This window comes from Trichechus manatus, unplaced genomic scaffold, assembly GCF_000243295.1.
Source record: "Trichechus manatus latirostris isolate Lorelei unplaced genomic scaffold, TriManLat1.0 scaffold00297, whole genome shotgun sequence".
Classification (NCBI taxonomy): Eukaryota; Metazoa; Chordata; class Mammalia; order Sirenia; family Trichechidae; genus Trichechus; species Trichechus manatus.
In genome coordinates this window covers 413,140-428,930 of record NW_004444233.1, presented here as the reverse complement: position 1 = coordinate 428,930, position 15,791 = coordinate 413,140, and the positions used below count along the sequence as shown (strand labels likewise).

Below are 15,791 nucleotides of genomic sequence, written 5' to 3'. Positions count from 1 at the left end.
CTCCAAGCCTTATTTAAACAAATAGATAAAGCGTCCACATGTCATTAAGACAGTTGGACTTGAGCATTTCATTTACAGATGATGCTTTAGAGCAAATTACAATAAACAAATCTCAAGACATGTAAACACTTCATTCCTCTCCCAAGTAGCTATTTTCATTCTTAGTCTTTCCTCTCTTTCTTTCCCATGTACCCAGCTTCAAAGAGCATGTTCCAGATCTTCCTACTCACTTATTTAAGCTTTTTCAAAAAGCCCCTCCAGGCCTCCACCACAAGCCTTCTCCTCCCAGTCTGTCCTTCTCTGTTATCCTAAAGAAGAGCCACAGTCATCCCCTCTTTCTCCACCCCTTGCCATGAGGTCCCCACCCTCTCCATGAGGAGGCCAAGTGAGTCTCTCTTGAGCAAATGCAAAACCCTGGTTCTATGGATTGAGTTGTATCCCCCAAAATATGTATTGGAATCCTAACCCCTATACCTGTGGATGTAATCCTATCTGGAAATGGAGTTTTCTTTGTTATGTTAATGAGGTCATATCATGTAGGGTGTATCCTAAACCTTATCACTTCTGAGTTATTGTAACAACCCCATTTCATTTCTTATTTGGGTTATTCGTGTCCTCTCCTATTTTTCTTTTGTCAATTTTGTTGATCCTTCCAAAGAACAAGCTTCTGGCTTTGTTGAGTCTTCCTATTGTTTTTCTATTCTCTATTTCATCACTTATGAGTTATAAAGGCAGCCTAGACACAGACCCAAGCAAGTACAAAGTGGCTGTGGGGAGATAGGTGTCACCAAGGAACTGAGGAACAGAAGCCAAAAAGAGACAAGGATCTTCCCCCAGAGACAGCAGACAGAGGGTCTTCCCCTATAACTGGTGTCCTGAATTTGGACTTCTAGCCTCCAGAGCTGTGACAACACAAATTTTTGTTCTTTAAAGCCGCGCACTTGTAGTGTTTCTGTTACAACCGCACTAGGGAACAGAGACACCTGGTTTTCTGTTTTCCCACTCCAAGGGAGGCCTCTTGGCCCTTTATTCTCCAGGACAATAATGGAACATCTTTCTCTGTTTTCTCCCTCTGGCCACAGTTCCCTCCCTGACTTGAATTTGTGTCCAATGCAGGATGACTTACCTTCTCGCCTCCAGATTCTTCTCCAGCTGAATGTGACGAATGTCTCCAAAGGAGTGGAACGCTGGGAGGGAAAATGAGCTTCTTCCATTACACCCTCACCTCTGTGGGCTCTGTCCCATGATGGGGTCAGGGTACGGGCTCACCACAGGGCCAGTGTTGCTCCTCCTTCCCCTCAAGTGTGAAATAACACAAGCTGGGGGTGCGTGGGGTGGGTAGGTGTTGACCTGATATTAATGAGAGTGAGAGAACAGGAAGCCCAATGGGTTGTTCTGGGCACAGGCCTCACCCCACCCACAGGGAGGGTGTGGGTTTCTGGTCCTTCTGAGGAGGCCATTTCCAGACCCCTGCCCACCCGCAGGAATCTCCCCCAAGGCCTAGTGGGGGCTCCTGGAGGGCAGTGGCTCCCTCTTAGTTGGCTCTGCAACCCCAGCACCAGTTTCGGCTTCTGGCCCACAGCAGGATCTTGGTAAAGGTTTGAGGAAGGACTGAGTATCCTGTTGACACCCCTAAGGAAGTTAATTGGGCACACAGTGAATGTTGGTAATCTTCTCCTACTTGGAATCTCACGAATAAATACAGAATTCAGTGAACTGCACAAAAAATTCTGTGCCAAGAAATTATGATTATTTTGGGGAGGGTGGGGAAGTTGGGGGCCTCTGACTTGGCCCTCTGGTGTTCTAGGTTCTGCCCTCCTGCTGCTTGTTGGGGGTCGTGGGCTCAGCCATGGCCCCGATGGTTCAGAAGAGCAGAAGATGCGTCTGCAATGCCTAATGAGGATCCCTGTCACTGTTCTCGCACCCATCTGACTGACACGTCAGCCGTGGCAGTGAGAGAGCACTCATTAGCCTGTGACATTTAACAGGAAGCTTTTTACCTCCACTTCCCCTGAGCGGTGATAACAAAAGTTTGTCTGATCTTCCTTTTCCCATCTCCCCAGCTACCTGGCACCCCTAGTCCTTTTCATCCCTCATTTGAGGGCAAATGATCTCCTGTCTCTAGGATGTGCCAGCAGGGCAAACAGTGGTCTCTGGGGAGACCATGCAGCTTTCTTCCTCTGACTTCAAAAGGCCTTTGGAGCACTGCTCTCGCTGGGGCTAATAGAATGTGTGTGGCCTTGTTTTTCAGGAGGCTGGAATCAGCTGATGAGCCGAGCAGGGACAGCTTGGGTTCTCCTTCCCTTGCCCGTTCCCAGGACCCAGTAAGGAGGGGAGGGGTAAAATGCATGCTTGGCTCCTGTGGTGGGCTGGGGAAAAGACCAAGGAGCCCCCCCTTGTCACTGGTATGAGGAGGCTGAGTAGAGCTGGGGCCTGAGAGAGGACTTCCACGGAGGAAGGAGGAGAGCCCTGCTGATGCTCTATTGAGAGGGGGTGGTCCAGTGTGTCTGGTCTGGGCAAAGAGTCAGGCTGTGAATGGACAATGGGGACGATTACAAGCTCACTTGGGACTTTCAGAATACTTGTTGAGGGGGGCTACCTTTTTTTTTGTTGTTTTTTTTAATTGGAAAAATATAACACAACATGTCAATTCAACTTTTTTCAGGTGTACAACTTAGTGATGTCAGTTACATTAATCACGTTGTGTAACAATTACCCTTAATCTGTGTGGAATTTCCCATTGCCATGAACAGAAACTCACTGCTTCCCAAGCAATGACTCCCTGAGGAGGTCTACATTTGAAGGCTCCATTGCTCCACTGGAAAAGATGATAAAGGGGTCTAAGACAGGGTTTTCTGAGACCCTCAGAGTGGGATTTTGGAAAAAGAAGGGGGATCCTGGTTCTCCTTGACTCCCTCTAATCTGGCCTACACAGAAAGAGCAGCCCCAGGGGGAGGAGGGCAGGAAGCTCAACTGGCTCCTGAGCTGATTGAGCAGCTGGAGAGGAAAGATCCAAGGGACAGTCCTGGGTGCTGCTGCTGCTTCCTCCTCTAGGTGGCAGAAACCCCTCCCCCTCACTACTCAGATGGGTGCTTGAGAGAAGAGGACAATCAACCAGTGCTCACTACATTGTTCAGTAAGCCAAAGCTTCTAAGACAAAATCAGTGATCCCTCAGATAGACTATTTTGGCCTTAGTCTCGAAAATCTAACCCCCCCCAGCAGGACGGTAGCCCCTAGGGAGGGTTTGTCACGCCCAGCAAGATAGTGGTAACAAATTCAGATGTCGTTGGGGCTGGCAGGCCAGGATCAGGGTCAGGGACACCAGAAGGAGAGGAGGGGGAATAGCCTGGGGGCACACTGGCTGTCCAAAGGAGCTTGCAACCTTGGCCATTGCAGTCACCCAGGCCTGCTAATGCTTCCAATTTTCCAATCGAAATCAGAAAGAGTTTTTTTAAAAATTTTCTATTATGAAAAGGTTCAAACCTACGTAAAAGTAGAGGAGGTAGTAAAATAAACCCATATAGACCCATTAACCAAAAACCAAACCCACTACTGTCGAGTTGATTCCAACTCATATCGACCCTGTAGGACAGAGCAGAACTGCCCATAGTGTTTCCAAGGCTGTAAATCTTTATGGAAGTAGACTGCCACATGTTTCTCTCATGAAAAGGCTGGTGGGTTTGAACTGTCGACTTTTCTCTTAGCAGCCAAGTGCTTTTTAACAACTGCATCACCAGGGCTCCTCATAGACCCATTACCTGGATTTAATAATTGTCAAGATTTTATCACCCTTATTTTATCTATAAAAGAATTTATCTACAAGATAAAATAAGTAAATTATTACAATGAAATATGCAAAGGCCTGGAGTTAGAAAACCAAAAAGGAAGAACATGCTCAGCATTTCTCAAGCTGAAGGAACTGAAGAAAAAATTCAAGACTCGAGTTGCAATATTGAAGGATTCTATGGGGAAAATATTAAACGACACAGGAAGCGTAAAACGAAGATGGAAGGAATACACAGAGTCACTGTGCCAAAAAGAATTGATCGAGTTCAACCATTTCAGGAAGTAGCTTATGATCAAGAACTGATGGTACTGAAGGAAGAAGTGCAAGCTGCGCTGAAGGGAATGGTGAAAAACAAGGCTCCAGGAAGTGACGGAGTACCAATTCAGATGCTTCAACAAACGGATGCAGCACTGGAGGTATTCACTCATCTATATCAAGAAATTTGGAAGACAGCTTCCTGGCCAACAGACTGGAAGAGATCCATATACGTGTCCATTCCTAAGAAAGGTAATCCAACAGAATGTGGAAATTATCGAACAATATCATTAATATCATACACAAGTAAAATTTTGCTAAAGATCATTCAAAAACAGTTGCAGCAGTACATCAACAGGGAACTGCCAGAAATTTAAGTCAGATTCAGAAGAGTACGTGGAACGAGGACTATCATTGCTGATGTCAGGTGGATCTTGGCTGAAAGCAGAGAATACCAGAAAGATGTTTACCTGTGTTTTATTGACTATGCAAAGGCCTTCGACGGTGTGGATCATAATAAATTATGAATGACATTTCAAAGAATGGGAATTCCAGAACACTTAATTGTGCTCATGAGGAACCTGTACATAGACCAAGAGGCAGTTGTTCGAACAGAACAAGGGGATACTGTGTAGTTTAAAATCAAGAAAGCTGTGCATTAGGGTTGTAACCTTTCACCATACTTATTCAATCTGTATACTGAGCAAATAATCCGAGAAGCTGGACTACATGAAGAATGTGGCATCAGGATTGGAAGAAGACTAACAACCTGTGATATGCAGATGATGCAACCTTGCTTGCTGAAAGTGAAGGACTTGGAGTACTTACTGATGAACATCAAAGACTACAGTCTTCAGTATGGATTGCACCTTAACATAAAGAAAACAAAAATCCTCACAAGTGGGCTAATAACCAACATCATGATAAATGGAGAAAATATTGAAATGGTCAAGGATTTCATTTTACTTGGATCCACAATCAATGCCATGGAAGCAGCAGTCAAGAAATTAAATGATGTATTGCATTGGACAAATCTGCTGCAAAAGACCTCTTTAAGGTGTTAAAGAGTAAAGATGTTACTTTGAGGACCAAGGTGAGCCTGACCCAAGCCATGTCATTTTTAATCATCTCATATGCATGTGAAAGCTGGACAATGAATAAAGAAGACGGAAGAAGAATTGATGCCTTTGAATTATGGTGTTGGCAAAGAATATTGAATAGACTGCCAGAAGAATGAATAAATCCGTCTTGGAACAAGTACAGCCAGAATGCTCCTTAGAAACAAGGATGACCAGACTCCGTCTAAAGGACTTTGGACGTTTTATTAGGAGCGACCAGTCCCTGGAGAAGGACATCATGCTTGGTAAAGTAGAGGGTCAGTGAAAAAGAGGAAGACCCTTAATGAGATGGATTGACACAGTGGCTGCAACAATGGGCTCAAGCATAACAATGACTGTGAGGATGGCACAGGACCAGGCAGTATTTCATTCTGTTTTACATAGGGTCACTATGTGTTGGAACCAACTCGATAGCACCTAACAACAATAACAACAATTCTATCTATGGAGCCCTGGTGGTGCAGTGGTTAAGAGCTTGGCTGCTAACCAAGAGGTCAGCAGTTCACATCCACTAGCTGCTTCTTGGAGCCCTATGGGGCAGTTTTACTCTGCCCTATAGGGTTGCTATGGGTCGGAATCGACTCAATGGCAACAGGTTTGATTTATATATATATATCTCCTTTCTATCCTATTATTATCTAAATTTGCCCACAAGAATATAAGGGAATTATAGATAAAAATAGGAGTATGTGTATATGTATGTATGTATATGTGTATATTTGTTGTTGTCATCGTTGTTAGATGGTGATAGGCTGTGAATTGGCTTCCATTCTCCCTGCCCCATGGAGAATGCTTGCCTTAAGGGGCATGAAGTCCATCTAGCAGAGGCAAGCAGAGAAGGGCAATAGATGGAGGGGACAAGAGCACTGAAAGTGGTGCTTGAGCCCCCAGACTCAGTGACCTATGATCAGCTCTCCTCTTGCATTTCTCAAAGAGGGGAGAAATCCTCTCTTTTGTTTACATTTACATTGGGTTTCTGCTACCTGTGTAATATATTCATCCACTGGATTGTGCATCCTCAGTGAGTGCCTGAGCAAGTCGTGGGGAAGGAACACAGGGAGGGTCACAAGAAGGGGAGCTGCTGACTGCTCCATGAGAGCAGGGCAGAGAGCATTGTCTGTGAGCAGCGTCTGGGCTGTAGTGGCTCGAGGGCGCTGCGTTGGTAGGTCTGCGCCCAGGAGGTTGTCTGGAGGTCCCTTAGAGCTTCCTTCTGAGATGAATGGCTGAGCTCCTCTAAGTGCCCTCTGCATAGGTGTGGACCAGGAGAGGCTGATGCAATGAGGACTGGCTCAAACCTCAGCCTTTCTGATGTCCCAGAACTGGCAGGGGATGACAGGAGCCCATGCAATGGTACCACCACGTTTTGTTTGATTGGGGGGTAAAGGTGAACCGAGGGTGACAGATATAGGGGTTAGGTCCTTGGGCAAAAAGGGGGGTGTCAGGGAAATTGAGGTGGTATCTATGTCTGATCCCTCAATTTTATCTTGCCGTGATTTGAGGTAGAGTCTCTGGGTGGTGCAAACAGTTAATGAGCTCAGCTGCTAATGGACAATTTTGTGGTGTGAGTCCACCCAGAGGCACCTCTGAAGAAAGGCTTGGCAATCTACTTTTGAAAAACAGTGGTTAAAAACCCCTTGGAGGACAGTTCTACTCTGACACACCTGGGGTTACCATGGGTCAGAATTAGCTTACAGAAAAATTTTTTTCCACTTGGGGTTCTAGGCTGATTCCCCACACTATAATACAGGGAGAGGCTACTTAACTTTTTGAAGCCTTAGTTTTCTTATCTGTAACAAGGGAATAATATCTACCTCATAATGGTTGTTGAAATGAAATCAGACATTATTTCTACCCAGAGCACAGTATACTATACTACGCTTATTGTATTTGAGTTGATTTGGACTCATGGCGACCCCATGTGCGTCAGAGTAGAACTGCTGCATAGAGTTTTCTAGGCTGTGACCTTTCAGAAGTGGAATGCCAGGTCTGTCTTCCATGGTGCCTCTGGGTGAGTTTAAACTGCCAGCATTTAGATTAGTAGTCAAGCACAAACCACTTGTGACACCCAAGGGACCATCCAGAACGTGGTAGGTATTTATTAAATATGATGTTATCCCCACTTCTACTTTTCCTGTCCCACATTTGTTAATTTTATTTTTATGCTATGTTTGAAACCAGTTGCCTTCTGCTTAAGGTCAGGACCTGACTTGGGTTGCAAAGGCAAGCTCTATACTTAGTTGGGTAGTACAAATTGGTCCAAAATGAAAGCTTTTTTTTTTTTTAATTGTACTTCAGGTGAAGGCTTACAGAACAAATAGTTTCTCAAGAAACAGTAGTACACATATTGTTTTATGACTTTGGTTAACAACCCCACAACATGTCAACCCTCTAACTTCTCAACCTTTTTCTTTTGGTGAAAATACACATAGCCAAAGATACACCATTTCAAAAATTTCTACATGCACAGTTCAGTGACATTGACTACGCTCTTCCAATTGTGCTGTTATTCTCACTTAAGATGAAGGCTTACAGAACAAAATAGTTTCTCATTTAACAGTTACTACAAATGTTGCCCTATGACAATGGTTAACAATCTCAAAACACATCAACAATATCCTTACTCAACCTTGGGTTCCCTATCACCAAAATGAAAGCTTTTTAAAGAATAATAATTCTTTTCCTTTGTGTAGTACTTTATAGCCTTGGATTCCTTTTAATAACACGCCATCACTGAATCCTCCGAAGAGCCTAGTGAGACAGTCATAATTCTGTCCGTTTTTTCAGGTTTGGAAACAAGATCAAGGAGGTTAAATACAAGTATCAGAGAAGTAGGAAATCACATGGGCCTGCCTCCAGCAGAGGGCAGGTTCTCAGCAGCCACTTTGAGACTCTAAAGAGTCCCATTGGCTAGACCGGGCAAGGGAGGGAGCTGGGAAGGCACATGAGTCTGATCCCTGTAGGGGAAGAGCTGAGCAGGCCTCATACTCTGCCGTATTGGGGGCCCAGAGCCACCATCCGGCTCCTTACCAGAAGGGGGAGGTCAATCTGATAATATGTTTTATTTTGGTTCTGGTGGAAATAGCTCCCTCCATGTATTTAGCTGCTTCTGGGTGACAAAGTGTCTCCAAACACACTCTCCTGTACAAGCCCTGCCAACAAACTTGCTGAGAGGTAGGCATAGGTATTTTTTTCTTCATTTTTCACATAAGGAAACTGAGGCTCATTGAGACCACATGACTTGCTAAAGTCATACAATTAATACCTCAGTGAGGTCCTCTGATTCCAAGTCCAGAAAGCTTCCCATTAAAAGCCCGTTAAGTGTCTGAAACACCATATGGTTTATAAAGCACTTTTTAAAGAGAATTGTGTACAGACACAAATGTTAGTCCTAACTTCTTTGCAAAGACAGCAGCGTGATATGGTGGAAAGGAAAACACAGGATTTGGAAGCACAAAATGTCTTTGCTATTTGTCTTATGTTATTTGTTTACTTCATTTGCACTGTGAAATTTAAGAGGAATCCTTTTGTTCTCTCCACATCCTTATTCAGTGGCTATAGTGTCTGCCACACAGTAGGAGCTCAATAAATATCAACCCTCTGAAGGAAGGCTTCAGGTCTTGCTCTTCTCCTGTTAAAGGCAGGGTTTTTGGAGCCTGGCAGCTAACAAGTCCTTCTCTCCTTGATGGTAGTGGGAATATCTTTCCTTCTGCGCTTGACACTTGTCTCCCTTGGTGGCCCTGTCCTGTCTTCCCTGCCTCTCTCCTCTCCCTCACGGTGTCACCTTGGGTACTCAGGAAGTACTTGGTGTCAATATGTCACCTTGGGTGTCCCTCTGTGGACAACGAATCTCATTGTAGTCAGGAGGCTGGGAAGATGTAAGGTGAGAGGGGCTCCCATATCCTTTCTCCTACCCTGGGTTGCTGGGTGAGAAACAGGGACGGTGAGGCCAGCCCTGGTAGCGGCAGCATGGGGAGCAGAGGGCCTGCCTCTGCAGCCCGACTCCCTCGCACCCACTGGAAGGCCAGGACCTGCTTCCCGGGTGTCAGAGCTTATGGGCGGGCCCCTATCTCTGTAGGGGTGACTGAATTAGCTGAAGAAAAGAAGTGGCTGCCCTCTGCCCCGCTCTGGCTATTCCTAACTGTCCCGGCTGTTCTGCAGGACCCTAAGAAGAGAAAGGCTGGGACTGTGGGTTCTGGGACTCCATTTTGGCCTCTGTGGTTGCATTATTCCACCGTTTGAGCATGTGAAGGTGCCAGGATGGCAGGAGGTCCTGCCACTGAACACAGAATCAGAGGGAATAAGGAAGCAGGGGCTTGGGAGAGCCAGCTCCTCTGTTCCCAGGAAATGTGCCAAGTTTGTCTGTGTGATCACAGCCCCAACCTCCCCGCTGTGGCTGATGCTGCTCTCTGCGTTAGGAAGCTCTAGGCAGGCAGCATGGGGGATATATTTTGGTATCAAAGAGACTGCCCTTCAAATCCCTTCTCTATTGCTTACTGGCTATGTGCTCTTGACCTCTCTGAACCAGTTTCATCACATGGCACAATGGGGGTAATAATATCTACCTCCGAGGGCTGATGTGAGAGGCCAAGGTGCTACATGTGTGAGGAGAGGTTTAGGTGTAAAGGATTAGGATGAGTTGCTTCCAGAGGGCAGAATGTGGGTCTGTGGGCACTTTTTGTGTGTGTGTGTGTGTGAATTTCTTTTTTTTTTTTTACTTTTTTTTTATTGTACTTCCTGTGAAGGTTTACAGAACAAATAGTTTCTCATTAAACAGTAGTACACACATATTGTTTTATGACATTGGTTAACAACCCCATGACATGTCAACCTCTCCCTTCTCAACCTTTTTTTTGGTGAAAATATACATAGCCAAAGATACAGCATTTCAAAAATTTCTACATGCACAGTTCAGTGACATCAACTGTGCTCTTCCAATTGTGCTGCTATTCTCACTTTAGATGAGGGTTTACAGAACAAAATAGTTTCTCATTAAACAGTTAGTACACATGTTGCCCTATGACAATGGTTAACAACCTCACTACACGTCAACACTGTCCTTACTCAACCTTGGGTTCCCTATCACCAGCTTTCCTGTCCCCTTCTGCCTTCTAGTCCTTGTCCCTGGACTGCTGTGCCTCATCAGTCCCGTTTTGTTTTATGGGGCTGTCCACTCCCCGGCTGAACCGTGAACCTCGGAAGTGACTTCACCACTAAGCTAAAAGGGTGTCTGGGGGCGATACTCTCGGGGTTTCTTCAGTCTCTTTTAGGCCGGTAAATCTGGTCTTTTTTTTGCTTGTTAGAATTTCTTTCTACATCCTTCTCCAGCTCTGTCCAGAACCCTCTGTTGTGATCTCGGCCAGAGCAGTAAGTGGTGGTAGCCGGGCACCATCTAGCTGTACTGGACTCAGTCTGGTGGAGGCCGTGGCAGCTGTGGTCCATTAGTCCTTTGGACTAATCTTTTCCTTGTATCCTGTTCTCTTCATTCTCCTTTGCTCCCGAAGGGGTGAGACTATTGGAATATCTTAGATGGCTGCTCACAGGCTTTTAAGACCCCGGACGCTACTCACCAAGGTAGAATGTAGAACATTGTCTTTATAAACTATGTTATACCAATTGAGCTAGATGTTCCCCGAGACCATGGTCCCCACAGCCCTCCTCCCAGCAATTCGGTCCCTCAGGGAGTTTGGATGTGTCTATGGGGCTTCCATGACCTTTTCTTATACAAGTTGTGCTGGTTTCCCTAGTATTGTGTACTGTCTCACCCTTCACCAAAGATACAACTTATCTATTGCCTATTTAGTATTCCCCCCCCACCCCTCCCATCCCTGGTAACCAACAAAGATTGTTACTTTTTGTGTGTAAACTTTTTCATGGGTTTTTACAATAGAGGTCTCACACAATATTTGTCCTTTTGTGATTGACTTATTTCACTCAGTATAATGTCCTCCAGTTTCATCCATGTTATGTGGGCACTTTTGTCAAGGATACCCCAAGGGTGTGTGAGGTCCTGGGCAAATAGTTTTTGCAAGGGCCCTATGTCTATACAATTTCACATCACCCAAAATTAGAGTGTTATCACTACTCTGGCATCCAAGTTTGTGAGATCCTGCAGGAAAAAAAAAAAAAAAAAAAAAACCATCCTGGCTAGTGGGAGCAACTTGCTTGCCAGGCCATCATCCTGCAACTGGGGCCTGGTCAGGGCCTCAGATAACTCCATAGGCAGGAATCTGGGAGCTCCTCGGGACATCTGGTCAACCCCACTCGTTGGGAGTGAGGGGTGGGTAGAGATTTGAAGAGTGCCCTGAAGGGACAAAACATAAGGGAACTTAGAAAATTATGAGGAAAGCACTCTAAATCTCAGGACCCCTGAGGTCCTGGGCCTGGGACAGGAGCCCGGCTTGCCTGGGTCTAAGGGTGGTAATATCTGTGTGAAGCCTAGTTTAGATGTTTGCATGACTCAGAGCTAAATTAAAGCTTGGGGTTACAGTGCAAGAAAGGAATTGAGATGGTTAGAGCAAGAGGGGCATTCAAAGGTTACTTAAGGCCTGTTTCTTGGGGTGTAGACTAAGGATAAGAAGAAAAAGCTTTCTCCCACACTAGCCCTTTTGTTAGGCTGTCATGAAGAGAAAGTGACAGGAGGTCGTTTTATGCCCTAATGCCTGGTGTGTAGTTGTGTGGTAGCAGCTCTGGTTGCAGCACTGTGTCTTGCAGGGTAGCGTGGAGCTGGCTGGGTGTTCTGGCTTGTGTGGAGCGGAGCTTGCAGTGACCTACGGCCTTGGGCATGATTCTGGTGTTGATTCACCTTTGGGATGTGGCCAGGTGTTGAGTTTTGGGCCTGAGGAAGACACAAAGCCTCTTTATCTGAAGGGTGGGTCAGGGGGTACTAAGGGGAGGCTTCCTTCCTTGCCCTTTGGGAAATCTCAACTAGATTCTTAGTCATGGGAGCTTGGGGGACAGATCAGGCTTCTCCCCAGGAGGGCAGTTCCTCAGATCAGCCTGCAGAAACCACCCTCCTTGGGTAGGCCTGGCTTCTGGACAAATGCCTCGTGCCTGCTGCTCCCTCCTAGCTGCCTCACAGGCTACTGGCCAACTCCTGATGGCCCAATGGGAGCTGAACCCCTAGGCAGTTGAACACGTCCTTTTACCTGGAGCAGTCTTCCAGGGCCCTGGTATATGTATATACTTTCCACACAAGGATCCCTGGTCTTTGCTTAAATCCATGGAGGTGGGCCAGGTAAAAAGGATTTGGGAATGTTTCTGCTTGTTTACTCTCCAAGGAAGAGGACAGAGAAGCAAGGAGGCCAGGCAGGCTCTGCCTTCCCAGGCTATGCTGAGATTCTGCAGGCCCTCAGGGATCTCTGCCCAGAGTGTCCCTGCCCAGAAATGTGCTGCCTAATCCCCTGAAAGATAGACTTAAACCCTCTACCAGTTCCCCACATTCAATCTTATACCCTTCATTAGTGGGAAGAGCACCAGACTAGTAAGTAGGAGATTCGGGTTCCAGAATTGGTTGTGTCACTGCTTCTGGGTAACCTTAGACAAATTGCTCTACCCTGGTTTGTTCATTTGCAAAGCGAGGATAGTAATCATATCTATCCTACTGGTTATTTTGAGATGTAATGAGATAAAGTAGGTGAAAGTGTTTTGGAAAATTGATGCAGTGTTACACAAGTGTCGTTGTTAGTTGCCATTGAGCCGACTCTAACTCATGGCCAACCTTGTGGTAAGTAGTCCAACACTTAACCATTTGCACCACCCAAGGACTCATATACAAGTGTAAGATATTATTATTATTTAGCTTAAACATCTCTGAGTTCCTACTCATTGTTCACAGCCCCCCACCCCGGGCCTTTTAATGTGCTTCCTCTTAGGAAGATCTGAACCAGTGCCTCTTAATCTTTATTGTGCAAATGAACCACCTGGGATCTTGTTAACAGACGGATTCTGTTTCAGTAGGTCTGGGGTGGGGTCCCACATTCTGCATTTCTAAATTCCCAGGTGATGTAGATACCACTGGTCTGGGAACCACGCTGTGAGCAGCAAGGACCTGAACTAGCCCCTCCCAGGAAAGGAGAATGAAATCTTTCTATAATGGATTGAGAGATGCAGCTTAGAAAACACAGCATAAGCATGGATTTTATGGGTTTATTAAAAGTTAGCAGTCAAAGATGTCCTCTTGGTCACAAAGATACATTTTGGTCTTTGGAAAAACAGAGAGAGGGAGGGAGGGAGGCAGGAGAGGGAAAGAGGGTGAGACCAAGACAGAGAGAGAGAGAGAGAGACAGAAAGAGAAAGACAGAGAGAAGGACCCAAGAAGTCTGGGACTGGTGGACCTGTCACTTCCTGGACTTCTCTGTGGAACAACCACCATTGGTTTTACTAAGAGAGTCTGTGCTGCCCATTCTTGAGCCCACACTGTTGAGGATTTTGTCAATTTCTCCTGGGATGTTTTGCTTCTCCTCATTCTCAGTCTCTCGGTGATAGAAGTAGTTGAAGTTGGAGACAATGACAGGCACAGGAAGGGCAATGGTGAGGACCCCAGCAATGGCACACAGAGTGCCCACAATCTTCCCCCCTGGAGTGATTGGACACATGTCACCATAGCCCACAGTTGTCATGGTGACCACTGCCCACCAGAAGCCATCAGGAATGCTAGAGAAGTGGGACTCTGGCTCATCCACTTCAGCAAAGTAGACTGCACTGGAGAAGAGGATGACTCCAATGAAGAGGAAGAATATGAGCAGTCCCAACTCCCGCATGGAAGCCTTCAGTGTCTGCCCCAGGATCTGCAGCCCCTTGGAGTGGCGGGAGAGCTTGAAGATGCGGAAGACCCTCACCAGCCGGATGATCCTCAGGATGGCCAGGGACATGTTCTGCTGGGCAGTCGGCTCTGTCTCCTGGACCAACTCCGTGATGAGAGTTGCAAAGTAGGGAACGACAGAGATGATGTCAATAATGTTCATGATGTTCCTGAAGAAGTCTGTCTTGCTGGGGCAGACCACGAACCGGAGCACCAGCTCAAAGGTGAACCACACGATGCAGGTGGACTCCACCATGAAGAAAGGGTCGGTGAACATAGTCTGGGAGAGGACTGTCTTGCTCATGTTGAGGCTGGGGTCTCTGACCACCTTCAGTTCCCTGTCCTCCCGGAACTCTGGCAGTGTCTCCAGGCAAAAGATGATGATGGAGATGACCACAACCAACACTGAGACCACGGCCACGCCATGGGCAGCACTGGAGCTCTCGGGGTACTCAAAGAGGAGCCAGAACTGCCGATGGAAGGCGTTGGTGGGGAGTGGTCTTTCAGGGTCTTTGATGAAGCCTTCATCCTCCCGGAACTGGTCCATGGCCTCGCTGCCCAACTCATAGAAGGAGATCTCATCAGCAAAGACGTCAATGGGGACGTTGGCTGGGCGCCGAATTTTCCCACCAGATTGGTAATAATATAGGATTCCATCAAAACTGGGCCGGTTCCGGTCAAAGAAATACTCGTTTCTCATGGAGTCGAAGAACTGCATCCTTTTCTCCCGGTCTCCTAAGAGAGTCTCTGGGAACTGATTGAGGGTTCTGAGCTGGGTCTCGAACCTCAGTCCAGCAATGTTGATGATCACCCGCTGGCTTCCTTCATTCAGGGCCATGGGCTCAGGCCCTGGAGGATCGAAGTAGTCTCCTGGAAGCTTGGAGAAGGAGGTCTCATGGTTAGTGCTGTCGCTGATAAGGATCCTCCAGCTGGAGAAGGGACTGCTCCCAGGCCGGCCTTTTGGACTGGTTGAGTCAAAGCCTGTGGCATAGCCTGGCTCTTCCTGGATTTCATCTGAGTTGTCAAAATTGACCAGCGCAACCTCCATTTCTTTCCAGCCACACACATGCATCCTAGGGGAGTCAGGGGAGCAGCATGAAGACCCTCAGCCTTCTCTGCCTGCTGTAAGCTGTGGAGAAGAAGTCCATTACATAGGAGCAGCTGACTCCCAGTTACTGAGGTAAGGTATACCAATGGATTGAAAAATGACCTATTTTTTTTGTTTGGGAAGGAACCTTCTGTTTGTTTTGGCAACTTTCTTCCCTTGAAACCAGTTTGCAGCCCCTGAGTTTGCACACACTAATAACTAGCAGAACTTGCAAAGAAGGAGCCTGAGTGAGGGGGGCGGGGACTGTCCCTAAGAAAGAAGAGTCTGTATACACCATGGCAGAGACAGGACCAAAATAAAAGAGGAAGTTAAATCAGCTGAATAATAAAAGATATAAATTTGTATTTGTATGAAGTCCCTTAGTTTACCTACCATTTTTCCATGCCCAGTCTCATCCTTAATGCCTCCCAATCCTTACACATCCTTTTGGTTATATCTTCAAAATATATCTAAAATCCAGCCATTTCTCATCACCTCCACCACTACCTCTTGGACCATGCAGTGAAAGGCAGTGGTTGGATACATGAACCCAACTGGGATTCTGTTGGGAAGGAAGAACAAAAGGATGGAGGGTGGACAATCAACATTGTCCTTCATAGCAAGTTCCTTAAGCTATCTGTGCCTTAGACCCTTCATTTGTAACTCCTAGGGTTGTTTTTGAGGGTACATTACATGAGATAAAACCAGAAAACCAAGCCTGTTGTTGTTAAGTTGATTCAGAC

General features: G+C 46.3%; 1 protein-coding gene across 1 annotated transcript; it reads right to left on the bottom strand.

Moving 5' to 3' along the window:
* Positions 1-13,457: 13,457 nt before the first annotated feature.
* KCNA10 (potassium voltage-gated channel subfamily A member 10) lies at positions 13,458-15,406 on the bottom strand. The gene has a single exon (XM_004390418.2). The coding sequence runs from the start codon at positions 15,031-15,033 to the stop codon at positions 13,498-13,500; it is 1,536 nt and encodes a 511-aa protein (XP_004390475.1). The 5' UTR covers positions 15,034-15,406; the 3' UTR covers positions 13,458-13,497.
* Positions 15,407-15,791: the final 385 nt, after the last annotated feature.